Source organism: Myotis davidii, unplaced genomic scaffold (assembly GCF_000327345.1).
Source record: "Myotis davidii unplaced genomic scaffold, ASM32734v1 scaffold119, whole genome shotgun sequence".
Lineage (NCBI taxonomy): Eukaryota > Metazoa > Chordata > Mammalia > Chiroptera > Vespertilionidae > Myotis > Myotis davidii.
In genome coordinates this window covers 357,122-376,472 of record NW_006290676.1, presented here as the reverse complement: position 1 = coordinate 376,472, position 19,351 = coordinate 357,122, and the positions used below count along the sequence as shown (strand labels likewise).

Here is a 19,351-nt window from a genome sequence, read left to right as displayed (position 1 = left end):
CCGGTCCAGCAGGGGAGGACAGTTAGGCGTCTGTCAGGCTGGCAGGGGAGTGGAGGGGGGGTTATCAGGCTTGCAGGCAGGTGAGTAGTTAGGAGCCAGCAGTCCTGGATTATGAGAGGGATGTCCAACTGCTCTCGAGGGGTCCCAGATTGGAGAGGGTGCAGGCTGGGCTGAGGGACCCCCCCCCGGCCAACCTCCCACGGTCCCTCCCCCTGGCTGGCGGCCCTGATCGGCCCCAATCAGGACTAGGTGAGATGGCCCCAATTGTCGGCCAGGCTGAGGGACCCCACCCATGCATGAATTTGTACACTGGGCCTCTAGTAAGTATATAAATTCTTTGGTTTATCTCTCCAAACTTTTGGCCTTTTAAGACTAGGAGATAATCATTCAGATTTCAACAAGATAGGCCTCATTTAATCACCCTGAGTTTGCCTAATCCACAGCCACCCAGGTCTCCTGAGGCAACTGCCTTGGGGCCAGAGTCTTTGGCAGGTCTTTTCATTCACCCTCCTGCTCTTAGGCCATTGTCCCTAAAAGCTGCCACAGTTTGCTCCCTGCCTTTGAAGTATGCCTTTCTCTAGGAATTAGTTCATCTGGGCTTCATATCATCCATTTCTGCAAAAATTCCTTAGGTTAATGTGGTTGTTTTTTCTTGTGGTTACCAAGGGAGTCTTTTGCATCCTTTTATAACTCCCAGTGCCTCCACATTCCACATAAAGTCTACCAGCCCTCTCATGATCTTGGCAAATGCCTCATTCATCTATACCCTAGAGCTTAAAAAATTCATGCTGAACTCATCTCAGTTCCTCAGAGGCCTAGTTTTCCCCTTATGTGGCATCTGCTGGTCTCTACATAGCATTGTTCTGCCACCTCAACTTTCTGCTTCTGTCCCCTGGCTAATCCTTTATTTTTATAGAGTGGAAGGGAGTGGAGAGGGGAAGAGAAAGAGAAACATCGATGTGAGGAAACCACATCAACCAGGTGCCTCCTGCACATACCCCAAGCGATGAGCCCTTACCTGGGAATTGAACCTGTTTTCAACCTTCAGTTCAAGGGCCGATGCTCTAACCACTTAGCAACACTGGCCAGGGCTCCTTTTCATTCTTTTGGACTCAATATAATCATTTATTTATTCCTGGGAGCCTTCAGCCTCCTTTAGCCTCTCAAATCTGTGTTGATGCATTTCTAATGTCATATGTGAAAACCATTATTTAAATGCCTACTTTTCTGTTTTCTGCCTAAATTAAGAATTATTTGAAGGCAGTGCTGGTGTCTTGTTTCCTAGCATAGGACTCATTTTTTTTATAAGGTGCAATGAATAACTGAATAAACAAATGTAGATCACTGAGCACTGATCTTTACATAACTAACGTTGACCAGTGTACTATTCTGTTGTTAATAGCACTTTTAATAGTCCAAAGATGCAGAAACACATTCTTCATGAGATTGTCTCATGTCAACCTTTGATAAAATCAGCAGACTCCCTTCCCTTCCCTTCCCTTCCCTTCCCCTCCCTCCCTTCCTCCCTCCCTGCCCTGCCCTGCCCTGCCCTTCCACAGTAAGTCAGGATCAATTAATGGCTTATAAAACCAAAACTTTAAAATAATGAAATTTAGAATGGAATAGAATAAACTAGGAATATTATAGTGTATCACATGTAGTTTAGGGTAAGTATTGTTTTGTGAAATTTTTGTTCCCGTTTTATACACACACACACAAATGTTTTAATATCGGATGTGTTTCTTGTTTTCTCACTGTGGTTTACAGTCAAGTAAATTTTTGAAAATTACTGTCTGAAACCATCCTGCTGACCTGTCAGAGCTGAGTCAGGAGGAGGGTGTCACGTTTCTGAGGTGCTTTATCTTTTTTTTAATTTTTATTGAGTTTGTTGGGGTGACACTGATGAATAAAGTTCTACAGGTTTCACATGCATAATTCTACAACACATCATCTATATATCATATTGTGCACTCAAATCAAGGCTCCATCCATCACTATTTATCCCCCATTTACTCTCCTCCAGTTCCCCCCGCCTGAGGCACTTTTTTTCAGTGTGTATTTTTTACTTTCTGGTACGCCCTGGGGCAGTTCCCTGTCTCCTATTTCAATTTTTCTTATTATTTTTAAATATATTTTTCTTTATTTTTAGAGAAAGAGGTAGGGAGAGGGAGAGAGAGAAAGAAACATCAATAATGAAATAGAATCATCGGTTAGCTGCCTCCTGCATGCTCTGTACTGGGAATCAAGCCCACAACCTGTGCATGTGTCCCGACCAGGAATCGAACTGGTGACTTCTTGATTCATGGGTCAACGCTCAATCACTAAGCCACACCAGCTGGGCAGTTTTTCTTATTTTTAAATTAGTATGTTTTATGGTAAAGGAAATCACGTTATTAGTCTTACTGCCTTTCGATATCTTTTCAATATTTAAAAGTTGACAGATAGCAGACATAGCATGGTATGACTGGTAACTTTCCATTTTGGGGGCAACTTCATTTTGAAAGAACCCATCAGCACACTAATAAACATATGCCACTAAAGGTCCTGTGTACTTATTTTATGTGAATAACAAATATAGGACTGCTCTGTGCGAGAAGGCACAAATAAAAATACTAGTAAATATTTCACCCTTGCATTTTGCCTTCCTATAAAGTAAAGTTTTTAAAGAGTGGGCTCAACTAAAAGACCTTTCTGATCTTTCTCATTCTACTAGATCCTGGCAAAAGGAAAAAAGGAATTATTTTTATTTAAATTGGGTTGACAATGAACAAGATCACAACTCTGATTGGAATACGAGCACACTTGTGAAATTGTCCTTGATATGGCATCAGATAGGTGGCATTTAAGGGGACTGTCTGTTTACAGTCCATGTGTGTCTCCTCATCTTCTATTCCCCGGGTCAGTGAGATGAGCTGGAATTTGATACAGCCATGTACGTGTGAGGCCCAGGGTCATGGGTGGGCACTAGACTTTCTAAAAGAAAGACAATTTATGGTGAGTTTTAAGCTTGCGGTTTCCCTTTTTGTAGTTCTCCTCATACTGGCACATTTTGCTGTATAATCTTAAAGAGCTTCTTTTTTCTCCTGTCTGGTCATAGTGTGTCTTCTGACTTGTAAGGGCAGGGAGAGCGTCTCCGCATTGTTGCGTTGCCAGCTTGTTCACTTATGTTAGTTAAACTGCTCTGAACTGAGCCCAGCTGAGTGTGGAATCACCATTTTTGCATCAGTGATTATGTCCAAGCTTTGTCCTTTTTCCCTTCCTACTAGACTGATCTGTTGAACTCTTCCTCCTTCAGGAAGATCTTTGCAAAGGGAGCTTCATTCTCACTTGTTTGATACATCAAAATTTTATTTGGTGCTTACTGTGTGTGAGGCCCTATATTCAGCTGTGGGAATATATAGATAAATTTTAGACAGTTTTGCCTTCAAGAGTGTTGTTACTTATTGGGAATGAAGTTGTGAACCATATTTGTCCCTTAAACCTTATTGCTACTGGGTTATTCATTATAGGAGATGATCATTACCACCCTAGGACCAGAAAGGAAACCAGAAACCAACCTGTATATTTAAAAGGGGAATTTATTTCAGGAACTTGGTACAAAGTGTTGGAAAAGGGCGCAGTGGCCTTACCTAGAGGTGGTAACCAGAGAAAGCTATTATTGCTCCTATAGCTGGAGGAACAAAGCAAATGCCATTTTATGGAACCCATTTGTGTGGACTACTATGGCTGCTGCTGTCGGTCACAATGCTGCATGTGAGCCAGACCTAGAACTTGCTACTTGCTACTGAATGAGACTGCTGCCAACCTTCTGCTGGAACCCCAGAGACTGCCAGTGCAGAGGCCTTCCCCAGGGTTGTGCCCTATTTGTAAGCTATGATGATGGGCGGTGAGGGAGTCTGGAAAGGCAGAAGTGGACATGAGTCCCACCAGAAGTACCCAACGCATCAGGTCAAGTACCATCAGAGCACTGTTTAAAGCTAATTAGTCTTCCTCCCTCTGTTTTCTTTTTTCTCTTTCTCAAAACCATGTTATGGAAGCTTCTGTAGACTTAGATTTGATCTCATTGTTGGTCATTACCTGTATGAGTGAGGTACCTACTTTTTCTGGGTCCATCTACCTGCTGGGAGTATAGATTTTGTTATTGATCTCACTGAGATTTTGGAATTAAAGAATGATGCCAGTCTCCAATGGCATATAGAAAAAGGACATGGCGTGCTATTAGCAAGAAATATATAAAGAAATAATACTACCAATTAGATAAATAAGTGGTTTTCCTTTCATAGAAAGCACAAAAGCTATTTACCCCAGAATTTATATTAAATATACAATACTGTTGATGTGACATTTTTTTCTATCAGAAATGTGGCCTTGGAATGATATTTCTTTATTCAGATTAATGGTTTCAAGGGGCAGCTGTAACCCTTATGTCTGCTCTGATTTCCTGCTAGAATGGTCTTCAGCAGAGAAGCCATCAGGAGACTTCTTGCCAGTAAGTGTCGTTGCTACAGCAACGATGCTCCTGATGACATGGTTCTGGGGATGTGTTTCGGCAGCCTGGGAATCCCCGTGACACACAGCCCCCTCTTCCACCAGGTGAGGACATGTTTTTTATTTCTACCTCAGAAGGAGTTTTTCTCACTGAAAGATTCTCCTCCTTGCCTTTCACATATTTTTCTGGAAACAGTCTTAAAAACCACATGGACAGGCTCTATAGGCATTCTTACTGACCACTTTGTCCAGCGGGTTGATGCTGTACCATGAGCAGCAGGAAGATGGAAGGCAGAACAATCTAGAAAATGAAATGGAGTTTGACCAGGACCCTTGGCTGTAACAACAGGGAAAATTTGTTCTCTTTTCCCTTTATGTTATTTTTATTTTTTTGAGTTAAAGAGTTGATGGCATTTAAGAATTATTAGAAATGTACAGGATTGACCTAATATTGTCTTGCAGGCCATCAAATGTATGTAATTTTATACTGTCCTCCATTTTTATGCTGCCCATTGGCTACCTTTTTATTGGGCTTACCCCCTTTGGTTGCTATTAAACTGAGTGGCTAAACTTTATATATCTCAATAAGCATATATTCTGGGGGTCATAGAAGAGACAAGATGATGTTTACCAGGGGTGGTTGGTGCTAGTAGCTTCACCATACTGCAGTTTGGGGTTGGAGAAGGCAATTTTTCTGCATTATTTTTAGTAAGTTTTTTAAGAATTGTGTCAGTGGATGTTCTGATATTATGATATTGTAAGACTAACAGCAGATACACTTTCTCTAAAAATAAGCATAGCCCACAGCCAGTCAGTGCTCTTCTTCAGTACAAAGCTTTTTGGAATTTGAAATGTAGGAATGCGTGTATCTTCAGTGCTCTCCTTATATTGAAAACTTGGTCTTTATGATTTGGTAGCCAGCAGCAGATGCTGTCATAGCAATATAGAAAATTGAGCGTGACAGAAATAGCATTATAAAAAGTAATGTGAGCAAGGTAAAGAAGATGTTTGCATCAAAAAGGCAGAATCCATTTCCACGTTTTTTTAACATATATTTCTTTATTGCTTTCAGAGAGGAAGGGAGGAGAGAGAGATAGAAACATTAATGATGAGAGAGAATCATTGATTGGCTGCCTCCTACACACCCCCTACTGGGGAATGAGCCCGCAACCCAGGCATGTGCCCTCAGCCAGAATCGAACCTGGGACCCTTCAGTCCGTAGGCTGATGCTCTATCCACTGAGCCAAGCCGGCTAGGGCCATTTCCACATTTTTGTGAACCACAAGAAAGGATTAAAAAATAGACCTTAAATAATAAGAAATGCATGAGAAACCTCCTTCATGATACCAGTCAGAAGATACTTATCCATCTTTTAAACTTTGAATGGTCTTACCCATTTCAGTCTATGTGTTGTGTTATATTGACTTAGAAAAGCAAATTATTCTCTCTGGTTTTCTCTCTTGCTCTATCTCATGTTTCTATCATAGAAAAGGAACGGTGATTAAAACTTTTGGTGTATAAGGGAACTATATTATCTTTGTTAATATGTCTTGGATTTTTATGACAACCTTTTTTACTTAGGGAAAGAATACATGAGTAAATAACATGATAAGGAGAAAAGAAAGATGGAAATTTTCCTTGAGTGAAAGTCCTTTGAAGATAATTTTTAAAAATTGTTGTTCCCTACATCGTAAAACTCTTGATTTCTGTAGTCCACATAATAAATTTTAAGCCTTTACAAAATCATAAAATGTACTTAAACCCTGACCTCCCAACAGGTACTGTGATACCTTTTTGTTCTTAAGCCCTTTTAGAGAATTTGCTGTGTTTTGAATTTACTTTCCATTTGTAAGGTGTGAACACTGATCCAAAAACTATTATTTGTTCATATTGAAAAATGGATATGAGGCGAAAAGAGAAAATCTAGGATTCCTGATGAGTTAGAGATGCAGTGGGCATTTGGAAGCAGTCCCAGATGCAAAGTTGCCTGGGCCACTCTCCTCTTTTTGGTCAGGGAAGGTTTTGGTAAAACTATAGGTTTAGAAGGGAGCTTTAAGAAGTGTGTATCCTAGTAATCCCTTTGTTACAAAGAAAGTTCCCAGAGCATATGGTTTTCTGTTCTTCCAAAATGTTATGCTACTGGTGGGTATACCAACATGCAATGGCCAGTGAACCCTCTGCATAAAATTGTCAGAATAACCATTTCCAGATTCTGAAAATCAACCAGAAGCATTTACTGCTGAAAAACTGCTATAGTTTTGGGTAAGAACAACAGTGTCTGAGGTCTTCTGAGCCATTTCTGCCAGAAGTCCCCCCAGTTTTACTGGTTGGGCCTGGATGGAGAGAACACCAGTTTTGCTGTCAGAGTCAGTAAACTTGATTTGGGGAGGGAGAGATGAAACTAAAATTGTTAACTAAAATTGTCAAGTTTAATAGGAAACTTGCAAGCAAAACATGCACCTCTTACTGGCCTGAAGTTGCAATCTAGGATACAGTGAAAGATGTACTAGTCAAAAATGTAACAATACCCAATACCCTGTAAATGAGAGAGCAAAAGTATGAATAGGAAAACTCTACACAATTCTTGGCCTGCTAAGAAACTATGTGTACACGCATAGGACCGTGGATGAGCCTAGTAGAAAGTAAAAGCCAAAACATGTTTGGAAACCAACTGAAGCTTTGAATGTACTTTCCAACCCATACATTGATAAGAACCTGATGGACTCGAGGTGTTTGAGTGCAATCCCTGCCAATATCTTAAATTGACTACCAAGCTATTCAAGAACAAGGATAACTTCTAGCAAGCCACATAAAAATAAGAACTAAACTTGAATGGAGATACCAGCAGCCACACACTGCAGGAAAAAAGATTCCACAGTGTAAGTCCAAGCAAGTTACTTAAGAAAAAAGTATTAATGGTAAACAGATTTATGAGTTGCTCTAATACATTATCTAAAATAATCAGTTTCAAAAAATTATCATGAGACAAGCAAAGAGACATACTCAGGGGAAAATGTAATCAATAAAACTGACTTTGAGTGGGACCAGATGGTGGAATTGATAGACAAAGACTTCAAAGGAATTAATAATACTATAGGCACATAATTAAGGAAACAGTGCTCATATAATTAAAGGAAAATATGATGACAATAACAACAAATAGCATATCTTAATAGAAAAATAGAAACTATGATAAAGAACCAAATAAAAATTCTATAGTTATAACATCTATTAACTAAAATGAGACATTATGTAGATGGACTTAACAGTAAATTTGAGATGGTAGAAAAAACAGTTAGTGAATCTGAAGGCAAACAATATAAGTGACTTAATCCAAAGACAAGAGAGAGAAAAGACTGAAGAAAAATGAACAGAGCCTCCTTAGAGACATGAGTAAACCATAGAGTATATCCACATACATTTAATGAGAGTACTAAAAAAAAGAGGGGAGAATTGGCCAAAACAATATTTTCTTAAGAAATAAGAGTTGAGCCAAAACTGGTTTGGCTCGGTGGATAGAGCGTCGGCCTGCGGACTGAAAGGTCCCAGGTTCGATTCCGGTCAAGGGCATGTACCTGGGTTGCAGGCACATCCCCAGTAGGAGATGTGCAGGAGGCAGCTGATCGATGTTTCTCTCTCATCGATGTTTCTAACTCTCTATCTCTCTCCCTTCCTCTCTGTAAAAAATCAATAAAATATATTTTAAAAAAAAGAAAAAAAGAAATAAGAGTTGAAACCTACCTAATGTGATGTAAACATTAATCTATATACCTAAGGAGCTCAATAAAGCTCAAGTAGGATAATTATAAAAAGAATCACAAACTGTTGAAAGACAATGAAGAAGTGAAAAATCTTAAAAATATCAGAAAGCCTAATGAAAAGGGAAACAAAAAATAAGATTACTTGCTGATTTATTTTTCACTAGAAATAATAAAAGCCTAAAGGCAGAAAGAAAAAAAAGAACCAGAACTAATCAACCAATGATTCTATGTCCAGTAAAACTTTCCTTCCAAAATGGAAGTGTATTAAAGACATTCTCAGATAAATAAAAAATGAGAGAATCCTTTGCTAGTAGACATTCCCTGCAAGAAAAACTAAAGGAAATCCTTTGGGCTGAAAGGATATAATTCCATATGGTAATTGGAAGATACCAGAAGGAATGAATAATACTGGGATGGGTTAAAATGAGGGAAAATATAAAAGACTGCATTTGTTTGTATGCATGTATGCATATGTGTATATATGTAAATACACATTTATGGTTTGGAAGACACAATATTGCTATGATTGAAATTTTCACTGTTGATGTTTTTAAATTCATTAAAAAATGTCTATTACTTTCTTATATTTTAAAAATTCACTTTATTATATTCTAAATGTATATATGAAATATTCTGTATCAGCTTTCAGATTTTTAAATTAAATTCCTCACAGTAAATAATAAGTACACCTTGACCCTCCTCCCCACAACCCTTTGACCTGGCTTTTTCTTCTAGGGAAGTGGCTGGCAAACTGCGGCTCACGAGCCACAGTTTTTTGGCCCCTTGAGTGTGGCCATGAAGTTTCAATCACATTGTACGTGCGCGCCCACACATGGTATTTTGTGGAAGAGCCACACTCAAGGTACCGCAGTTTGCTGACCACTGCCTAGGGCAATATTGATGAGAGCCAGGTCAATTGTCCCATACAAATAGCCAGATACCTGTAGGCAAGGGATAAGAAAAAATCATCTTCTCTGTTTATAAAGGTGAGGGAGGCTGCTGTCCCTTTCCCCTTTTGGTAGAATATATATATATATATATTCTACCTTCAGGGACCATATTCCTTTTTTAAATGTAATTTTATCCCTAGGGTGATAGTGTTCAGGTCTTCCTGGCACCTTGGGGCTTAACCTAGGGACTAATACAAGGATGTAACCATTGGACTTCTTCAAAAGATAAGGAAAGTTTTACTGTCATTTTGGGTCAGAGAAATTAGATAGACAAATAGCTACAAATCTGATTCTCATGGGATATGAGATGTTTCAATAGGCAGCTTTAAAGCTTTTCTTTTCTTTTTTCTTTTTTTATATGAAAACTAATTCAGGGAAATTTTATTTCCCCACACTCCCCAAATTGATCTAAAGATTCAGTGAAATCCACATCAAAGTCATAGCAGGCTTCTTTATAAAAATTGACAATCTGATTCTCAAATGTATATGGAAATATAAAACATTTTTAAAAGGTGATGAAAATTGGAGGATTTATACTTACAGGTTTCAAAACTTATAAAGCTACAATAATCAAGACAATATGAGATTAGTATAAAGATAAACAATGGAACTGGATAGAGATTCTAGAAATAAACCCTCCCGTTTATGGTAAAGGTGCGAAGGCAACCAGTGGGGAATGGAACAATTATATATATCCACGTAGAACCTTACCTCACACTATACACACAAATTAACTCAAAATGGATCATAGTACAAAATATTAGAGCTAAAGCTATACACTTCTGGAAGAAAACATAGGGATAATTATTTGTGACCTTTTTTGAGACAGATTTCTTCTGGCGTTATAGCATGATCCATATTAAAAAAAACTCACAAATTGAACTTCATACAAATTTTTAAAACTTTGCTCTTCAAAGGATATCATTAAGAAAAAAAAAAAATCCAAGTCATAGACTTGGAGAAATACTTGCAGTTCATATATCTGAAAGAGGCCCGTGCCCAGAATATGTAACAATCTTTTACAACTCAATAAGAAAACAAACCATGCAGTTTAAAATGGGCAAACGTTTGAATAGACATTTCACTAAAGAAGATACATGAATGACTAATAAGTGCATGTAAAGATGCTCAATGTTATCAGTCTTTAGAGAGATGTAAACTAAAGTCTGTATAAGGCACCACCATATGTCTACTAAAATGGCTAAGCAGAACGAGAGACCATACCAAATGTTGACGAGGATTTGGAAAACTGGATCTCTCCTTTATTTCTAGTGGGAATATAAAAGACAGTCACTTTGGAAACATTCTGGCAGTTTTTTAAAAGTTAAACATACGCATAGTAGGCATAGTTCTCAATGGTCCCCTTCTGCTGATGTTCACACTCTTGTGTAATCCCCTCCTCTTGGGTGTGGGTCAATAGAGTATGGCAAAGATGATGGGATGTTTCTTCTGTAGTTAGGAGATTTCCATCTTCCTTGCAGGCTCTCCCTGTGGCTTTTTTTGGTTTGCAAGGTTTGGTAAAGCAAGCTGCCCAGGGGGGCAAGGAAGTGAGGCCCTCAGTCCACTGGCCCACAAGGAACTGAATACTACCATGACCACCAAGTGAGCCTGGAAGGGGCTCTTTTCTCAGTTGAGCCTCAAATGAAACCACATAGCCTGGGCTGGCATCTCCTGAGAGATTATGAAGCTGAGCTCCCAGCTAAGTGTGTCCAGGTTTCTGACCCATGAAAGCTGTGTGATCAGAAATGTTTGTTGTTTGTGTGGTATTTCCACACAATGCAATATTGCTCAGCAGTAAGAGGAATGAACCATTGATATATGCAACTGTGCTAAATGAAGGAAGCCAGGCACGAAATCTATATCTACACTAATAATAGAGAAACAAGCCAATTGGTGTCACTCCGCTATGCCCACCAGCCAATCAGAGTGACCATGCAAATTAACCCAACAAAGATGGCGGTTAATTTGCATATGCAGGCACAGAGTGAAGACTGAAGGCTCCAGCTGGAGTGAAGACTGAAGACTGAAGAGGCTTGGCTTCTCTGCTGTGGCCAGACCAAAGGCCTGGGTCCTGGGTGCCGGAGGAAAACCCGTGGCAGCAGCCAGGGGAAGGAAGACCTACTGCACGAATCTTCGTGCAATGGGCTTCTAGTATATATATGTAAAAGCCTAAGCAACCGTCCAACCATTCTACTGGTAGCTGTGATGCGCAATGACCACCAGGGGGCAGATGCTCAACATACTGCATGGAAATATGGAACAGACTGATGAATCTCAGAGGGGAGGGGGAAAAGGGGAGGGTGGGAAGAGATTAACCAAAGATCTTATATGCATACTAGAGGCCCAGGACACGGTGCACCAGTGGGGTCCTTCAGCCTAGCCTGCAGGGATTGGACTGAAACCACCAGTCCAACATCCCCTGAGGGGTCCCGAATTGTGAGAGGGTACAGGCCAGGCCGAGGGACCCCACTGGTGCACGGATCTGTGCACCGGGCCTCTAGTTCATACTATATGATTCCACTGATAAGAAAGTTTTAGAAAAGGCAATACTATAGAGAAAAAGCAAATTAGGTTTCCTGGGTCTGCCAGTGGGGACAGGGATTGACTACAAACGCTTGCCAGGGAATTATAGTGTTGTAAAACTGGATTTGTGGTTGGATAACTGGATATTTACCAAAAATTTTCAAACTACTGTAACTGTGTGTGAATTGTATATATATAAAGTACACCTCAATACAGCTATAACACATGGATATATGTCTAAGGAAATACAGTTTTAATCTCCATTTGTTGTACTATTTTGTGTGCTCTAATCTTTACAGGTAAAAGATGTTAATTTTGCCCAATTTATGTTCTCATGCTGATCCTGCCCAGTTTGGATTTCCTTTTGGCATTTTGGGCACAGAAATGTGATTATGAGAGGTTATTTCCTAGTACACGTCTCGATGTTATAGATGCCTCTTTGGATCATTTCACTTTTCTAGTTTGTCATGTTCTTTTCTGTGACCTCATTTATCAGATATGATTAGCACCTTCTAATGCTTGTTAGGCCAGCTCTTCCCTTGCATACAGGGCTCCTGAGAAGCAGTTATCACTTTAAATTATATTAATAGAGGGAAAGACAGTAGGTAGTCTCAGACTTTAGAAGTTTGTAGATCCATAAAATTACTTTCTTTTATTAACTTAGAGAAATAAATTGATTGTCAGGTTTGGTTTTTTTGCTTGTTTGTTTGTTTTTTGCAAGAAATTAATAAAGAGAAAGGTGTTATGCATTTCTTTTCTTCCTGTTAGGCATATCTGTATCTCCCACCTTTCATTTATAAATGTGAAAAACAGCAGTGATTTGTTTCTACAGCTTTTTTTTTTTTCTTTCTTTGGGGCCATTGTGGGATTATCTGAGAATTGAATTGGGAGTAAGTTTCTCCTAGGGTTTCCTTCCTGCCAGCAAACTCTCAGACAGCCTTGCTAATAAACATCACAAAATATATGAATTTCCTCAGCTAATATTCAAAACATTCCCAACTCAATTAGACAGAAATCCAGTTTATTTTTGCTATCTCACTGTATTTTCCTTTTAAATTTTCTTTTTAAATTTTTAACTCTATGAGTGCTTAGAATTTTTAAAGGGAAATACAGTGGCCATACCAAATGTTGACAAGTGTGAAGGTTCTCCCCGTTCATTACTTTGAAGCCTTCCTCACAGGTATTATCGTTTGGGCACTCATCTGAGCAGGATATATGTGCCACCACTGCACACAGCCTCCCAGGGAGGCTGGGGAACTAAAGCACAGGTGGTGTGCCAGGCCTGTGCACTGAGGTCCAGCTCAGGCATCCCGGTAGGACACTGGACTAGCAATTGGCACCAGCCCTTGCCCCCATTCCAACATTTGCTCGTCATACTACCCCATGGAAGTCACAACTTCTTTGAGCTCTGGTTTCCTCATCTATAAATTAGAGATGAATCATGATAATCTGATTATCTTGCAAGGTTGTTTCAAGGACTGGATGAAATAAAATTTTAATGAAGGTATTCTGGAAACCATTCACAAGACTTTAAATATTTATGAAAAATTTAAGCTAAATTTAATAAAATATTAGTCTAGAAAAGACTTGTTCTTAAAATGTATCATTTCTAGTTTTACTAAGGTATAGACTCTTAGTATTTCTAACCCAGTGAGTTATTATATAACACAGATAGGCTGTAGAGATGTATAAACAAGATGAACATTGACAGAAGATGGATGCTTTCTTTAGAGCGAACAAAACAGGATCTGGTATCAGTTTGCTTCCAGACCTTTTAAGCTACTTATTCAGTCTTGTCTGTCTAGGCCAGTGATGGCAAACCTATGACACGCGTGTCAGAGGTGACACGTGAACTCATTTTTTTGGTTGATTTTTCTTTGTTAAATGGCATTTAAATATATAAAATAAATATCCATAACATAAATCTTTGTTTTACTATGATTGCAAATATTAAAAAATGTCTATATGTGACACGGCACCAGAGTTAAGTTAGGGTTTTCAAAATGCTGACACGCCGAGCTCAAAAGGTTCACCATCACTGGTCTAGGCTATATCTGATTCTACTTAAATTTCATTTCTTAAGTTTAGAGAATTTTGAAATGATAATACAAATGCTTTTTAGGCATTAAAAAGTTTTGGGTTACGCAGAACGTCCATTTACACTTTTGGAGCCAGATGAGATATTCAGGTAGGAGGTGAGTGGTCACTTAGCCTCACATTTCCTCCACTAAAACACACAGGCATTCCTAATGAGTTGTCAGCAGGAGACAGGCAAAGGGAGCCCTGAGAATGTCCTGCCCCACCTGGCCGGAGTACCTGTAGACGGACCTGGGAAATAATTTTTTCTGCCTTTTTGCAGAAGTCCTAATAGTAACTGAAATTACCATGCAAAGCCTTCTATATTTATTACCTGTGGTCGAGGAATCTCCCACAGAGGCATAAAGTGATGCATTTGGGATATTAAAGTACCTGGAGACGCAAAGGCTACAAGCCTACAGTGAGAGGAAAAGTTGTAGTGGAACAGATTTTCCTTCTTGCTTTAGATTCCCATAACCAATACCAAATATTGAAAGAATGCAATCGTTTCATACATTCACATGCTATCCCGGGGCAAAATTGTTCTCAATGAAGGAGTGAGCATAATTCTCCTTTCTTCCTGCAGGCCCGACCCGTGGATTACCCTGAGGACTACCTTTCTCATCAGGTTCCCATATCCTTCCATAAACACTGGAACAGTGACCCATTGAAGGTTTATGTCACGTGGTTGGCACCCAGCAAGGAAGACAAAGCCAGGCCAGAGACACGAAAAGGCTTTGAAGATGAGTTATAAAGCCTGGGGACCTAGGAGCACAAACAGAAGCCCAGACTTTAGCTTCCACCTGTGGGCTGTCCATGTGCTGCTTGGCATATGCCGCAGAAGCTTCCTGACTTTTGGTGGAAATCCTGTATGTGGTATTTTTTGAGGAGGGAGGAAACAGAATCATAAAGGAAATTTTTTTCCTGGAAAAATCACTTGCTTTTGCATTCTGCATTGTTGTACTACACAATGATTCCTGTGTGGTTTTCAAGCTGTGGCACAGCAGCTTTATTACTGTCACGGGAAAATAAATAGCACCAGAAGTCTCCTTTCTGTTCCTTCTCTTCATTTTAATGAAGGTTTCAGTGGGCATGAGACCAGAGAGATGTGACTGTTTATCATTCTGTATGTGTGCGTGTGTGTGCGTGCATGCACGTGTAGAGAGAGAGAGAGACGGAGAGGGAGAGAAGGAACATTGATTGAAATGGATATTACCGTGGTGTGAACTTGTAACTGTATTGTTGATGGTGAAAATTATTTGTTGGTTACCCAATAGGAATAATGCCATACTAGGGATGATTCATAAAACATCTTAAAGAGTCTAGCTATGAAATTCCCCATAGTCTGTAATCAGGGTTGTTATGTTTTATCTCTTTTTCTGTTTGTGCCTCATAAAAAAAAGAAGTCTTCTGTGGGGACTTTTCACTTCTTTAGTGGTTCTTCTGTGTCCTGTTTCTCCCTGAAGCACTATCTTTTCTTGCTTGCTTGTAACAGGAAAGTGTGCTGGATGCTGCCAGGAAATTGTGTCCTCAATATTTAAAAACAAAGTTGTCATGTTTTATTTAAGTCAGTGAGCTCTATGTAAGTCTCTGGAATTGAATTAAATTAATTTTTACCTGATGTTTTGCTCTTTTTTTTCTTTAAATGTTACTTAATGACTCTCTCTCGACTCAGAATAGGTATCCCTTCTCAGTTACCATGAAACCCAATTGGAAGGACAGCGTGGTTGATTTGCCAATTTTCCTGAGTTCTTAATAAAATTTGAACATAATATTGTGAAACAGCTCTAATTTTCAAATTATATCTTTAATATATAGTGATTTAACACATTTACTATTAATTTGTAAAAAGTACTCTCATATGATGTTTTAATTACATAATTCCATTTTCTAAAGATATTTGCAGAAAATTTGACTTTGATACGTCTTAAACTAATTTTGGTATAGCAAAATACTTCTTTTCTTTTTAAAAAAATAAAAACTGCTATTTGTTAATTTTGCTTATAATGCTTGTATAGCCAAGCATAGGTTTTAAAGCCATACCACCAAAAGTCCCCATGCGTACGTGCTTTTTAACAGTATATTTCTCTCGTAGCTTAGATTTCACTCATTTCCAAAATGATACCAGAGTATTTACCATTTTTCCAAATCAGCAAATAAGAGTACCTACGTGTTTTCAGTGTCACCTGAATGCGTTGCATTTATGTTTTCTTAAAGTGGATTTTGTGGTCTGTCGAAGAAATGGATCAGGAACAGACGATCTGCTGGGTAGAAGCACCCAAGGAATGTATAGATATTGTCAGCTGCTGCTGCTGACTTCAGCATCATTGTTGTAGCTTGGTTATTGTCATTGCTACCATCATCCTCACCTTCTTGTCAGTTGTAATAATACTGGAGGGCCTGGCTGCCTAGCCCAGTGGAGGACAGTCTTCAGTTCTTTCTGTGCCTGCCTACCAGTCGTCACCCTTGGAAAGCAGCATATTCACTCGATAGGATCAAACTGGCCTTGGAACATAAAGACATACCTTGTGCTTCCTCTGTTCCAATCAGTGCCTTCTCTTGATACCAGAGAACCTCATCTGGTACCTTCAGGCCTTCTGTGAATTACGTTTACTTTTTGGAACCATGTAAGCCTAACCACAAATAAAATGTTTTTGCCTAAGGTTCTGATTTCTCAAATGCGTTTATTAGTTCAACCTGGAACGGGAGCTTAGAAGGAGTGGGGGAAGGGGATTAGAGAACTCAGAGAAAAAAGCTGCAGCTCAGTAAAGACAGTTTTCAGAGAGAAACATTAATAAAAACCTATCCCCTTAAGAGGAAACCATTACACATTGGAAAATGTGGTGCTACAGAGCCTATAACACCATGATCTGTATTATGTAATGAATTGGAGATGCTGTTTGGGAACTGGTTGCCATATAGTTCATATCTTAGGAACTAAGTTTTTAATCTGAACTTTCCAGGAAAGATATTGTTCTATTCCTACTTCCTTTGCCTTTTTTAGTAGAAATTTACTTCCAAATGGCTATTTTTATCCCAGGGATATCAACCTCAAGGAGTTGTATGTGGAATAACTGGAATGTTGTATTTGCTTTTAAGCTATTTCTTCTGTGGCCAAAGCTAGTTATCTGACTATGCAGGATTCTTCACATCTTACAGATAAGTCAGAAGCCAGACCCAAACACAGCCTCCAGAGGCTGAGACTATAAAACAACAGCACACTAGGCTGCAAGGACACTGCACGGGTCTGTAAAGAATAGTGCTCTCTGAATACCCTCATTTATTGAATATCTCTAGTGCTGCCACATCCAAGCCCTTATAATTTTTTATCTATTTTTTTCTCAAAAATGTGTACTAGACATTTGTAAGAATTTTCTATTGTCGTCCATTCATAATCAGAGATGTAATTTCTGTGAACTAAAATGAATAGATTCATTCAGCCACTGTTTAATATTCAACACCCATTATGTGCCAGATATAACGGGATGGCCCTTGTCTGTGCTGTTCACCACTTTTCCCTGGAATCTGTGAATGCCTGGCACATGCTGGAGACTACTGTTTTATGTTCCCAAGCATTATACAAACATGTCAGCTGCAAAATGTGTTTTCCTCCTCCCTAGAAAGTGAAGGCTTTGTTTCTGATCTTTCATCAGATGTTTTCACTTTAAAGACACTCATTCCTGGAATAGGGGTAAGTGTAAGGAGAAGGGACAAAAACCAGTAAACAAATTAATGGACAAGATGATTTCTAATAGTGATAAACGAAGACACTAAGAACAGGGTCCTGTGATAGACTTGGGTCTGGGTTGGGGATTACTTCTGATGGAGTGGTCAGAGAGGGCCTTTGAGAAGGTGTTGATGGAATGAAGGTCCAACCGAATAGAAAGATTCAAGAATGCAAAGGTTACGGAGGAGAGAAAATGGCAGCCGAATAGGCAGGCTTGTCATGCACCTTGGCCCGGGGCCATACTGGAAATACAACTAAATTGGAGAACATTCTCCTGGAATTACAAACTGAGGTCCAGCTGAGGAGAAGACGTATATCAAGGAAGGAGAGAAAGCACCTGGAGACTTGTAGGAAGGGCGAGGTAGCGAGAGGAGAGGACCCAGTTCTCAGAGGTGGCGGGCCAAGAGAGGGGGGAATGTAAGGCCAGGAAGAAGCCTCTCCCTCCCCCAGACCTTTCTTGCAAGCCCTGGCCCTAGTTTAGTCATAGCAGAGTCATTTTATCTCTTCCTGGGACCGGTCTGTGCTAACTGACCTTTCCCGAGGGCCCCTGCGCTGCGCTTTTAATAAAAATCCTCTTGCTTTTGCATCAAGATCGGGTCTCTGCGTTTGACTTGGGGTCGTCGCCCTCTCCGACGGACTCCCCGGGGGTCTTAGGACCTTACAAGAGGGTCTGTTCTCTCAGAAGACAGAGCCCTAGCTGGGCTCCACAGCCCATAGCACCAGGGTTGTGACCCTGGCCCACTTAACATCCAGCGGCAACAGGTGGCAGGACTGCTGGCTGAGGCAGAGTCTGGAGCCAGCAGACTGAAGGTGATCTGAGAGAAAAGCCGCAGTTTTATCTTTTTGTTTGTTTTTTCCCTAAACCCAGAGCACAGGAGTTTTCATTTGCAACTACTCACCCAAGGGTTTGGTGCAGGGAGGGAGGCATGGACTTTAGGTGCCTGAAGAGAGGCTGGGGTGGAAAACAGGGCAGGTAGATGTGGACGAGCAGTAGCTAGGAGTCCTGCATTTGGTAGTTAATATGAGTCCAAACTTAACCAGCCATTTTTCCTGAGAGGAGCTAACCCCTCCCAGAAGCCTCAGGAGACCTGCATGCCACACCCTGTATTTTGAACTTTTCAGAGGAAACAGGCATAAGCCAAGTTTACAGGTCTGAAGAGTTTCAAGGAGCCCTCTGTGACTGGATTGGAGAAGGGGCTGTCTGCCCCACTATTGTGGGAACCAGACTGATAAAAACTCCAGGTTCCCAGCCTACCCCACTGGTCTCTATACTATACAAGGATCTTTGTCCAGCCAAGGGCAGAGTAAGATTTTAGGCCACTCGTGGAAGAGGAGCTCTGGGACAGGAAAACACACCATATTCCCTGAAAACTAAACAGCACCACCCCCGCTTAAAGCCCTTTCAGAAACAGACTTTTGAGTGATTAAGATTGACAGCTGGCTAGCAAGCAAAGGCAGGCAGAGGTAGAGCCCCGGGAAATGGAGAAGTTAGCCAACGCAGCCCTGAGCCCCGTGCTGCTAACAAACCTCCTTTAGAGGGCAGATTGGCTGGCCCCTCCTGTGGATCACTGGGAACATTAAGCAGGTTGCTGAAAGCCAAGACAGAGCCTGACAGTGGTTAGCTTTTAAGTACCTAAGAGGAAGCCCAGAATTGGCAGACAGAACAGAAGAGTGGGGCCCAAAGTGAGCTTCCATGAGGCAATGAACTCGGCTGAAATGAACGTCACTTCATTTTTTTTCTTTTACCTTTTTTGGTCTCCTTTTTCTTCTCTTTTCTCTTTATTAGTTTTTGTCTTTCCTTTTTTTCTCTTTTAAATTTGTCTTAC

The 19,351-nt window shown here is 40.1% G+C and overlaps 1 protein-coding gene across 1 annotated transcript in view; it reads left to right on the top strand.

Annotated features, from left to right (window-relative positions):
- The window catches only part of B3GLCT (beta 3-glucosyltransferase), a 112,912-nt gene extending 97,493 nt beyond the window's left edge, over positions 1–15,419 (top strand). Inside the window, exons 14-15 of the mRNA XM_015563892.1 lie at positions 4,449–4,593; positions 14,385–15,419. Of these exons, the coding sequence (XP_015419378.1) occupies positions 4,449–4,593; positions 14,385–14,552 (313 nt within the window). The 3' untranslated portion in view covers positions 14,553–15,419. The remainder of the gene's footprint in view (positions 1–4,448; positions 4,594–14,384) is intronic.
- Positions 15,420–19,351: the final 3,932 nt, after the last annotated feature.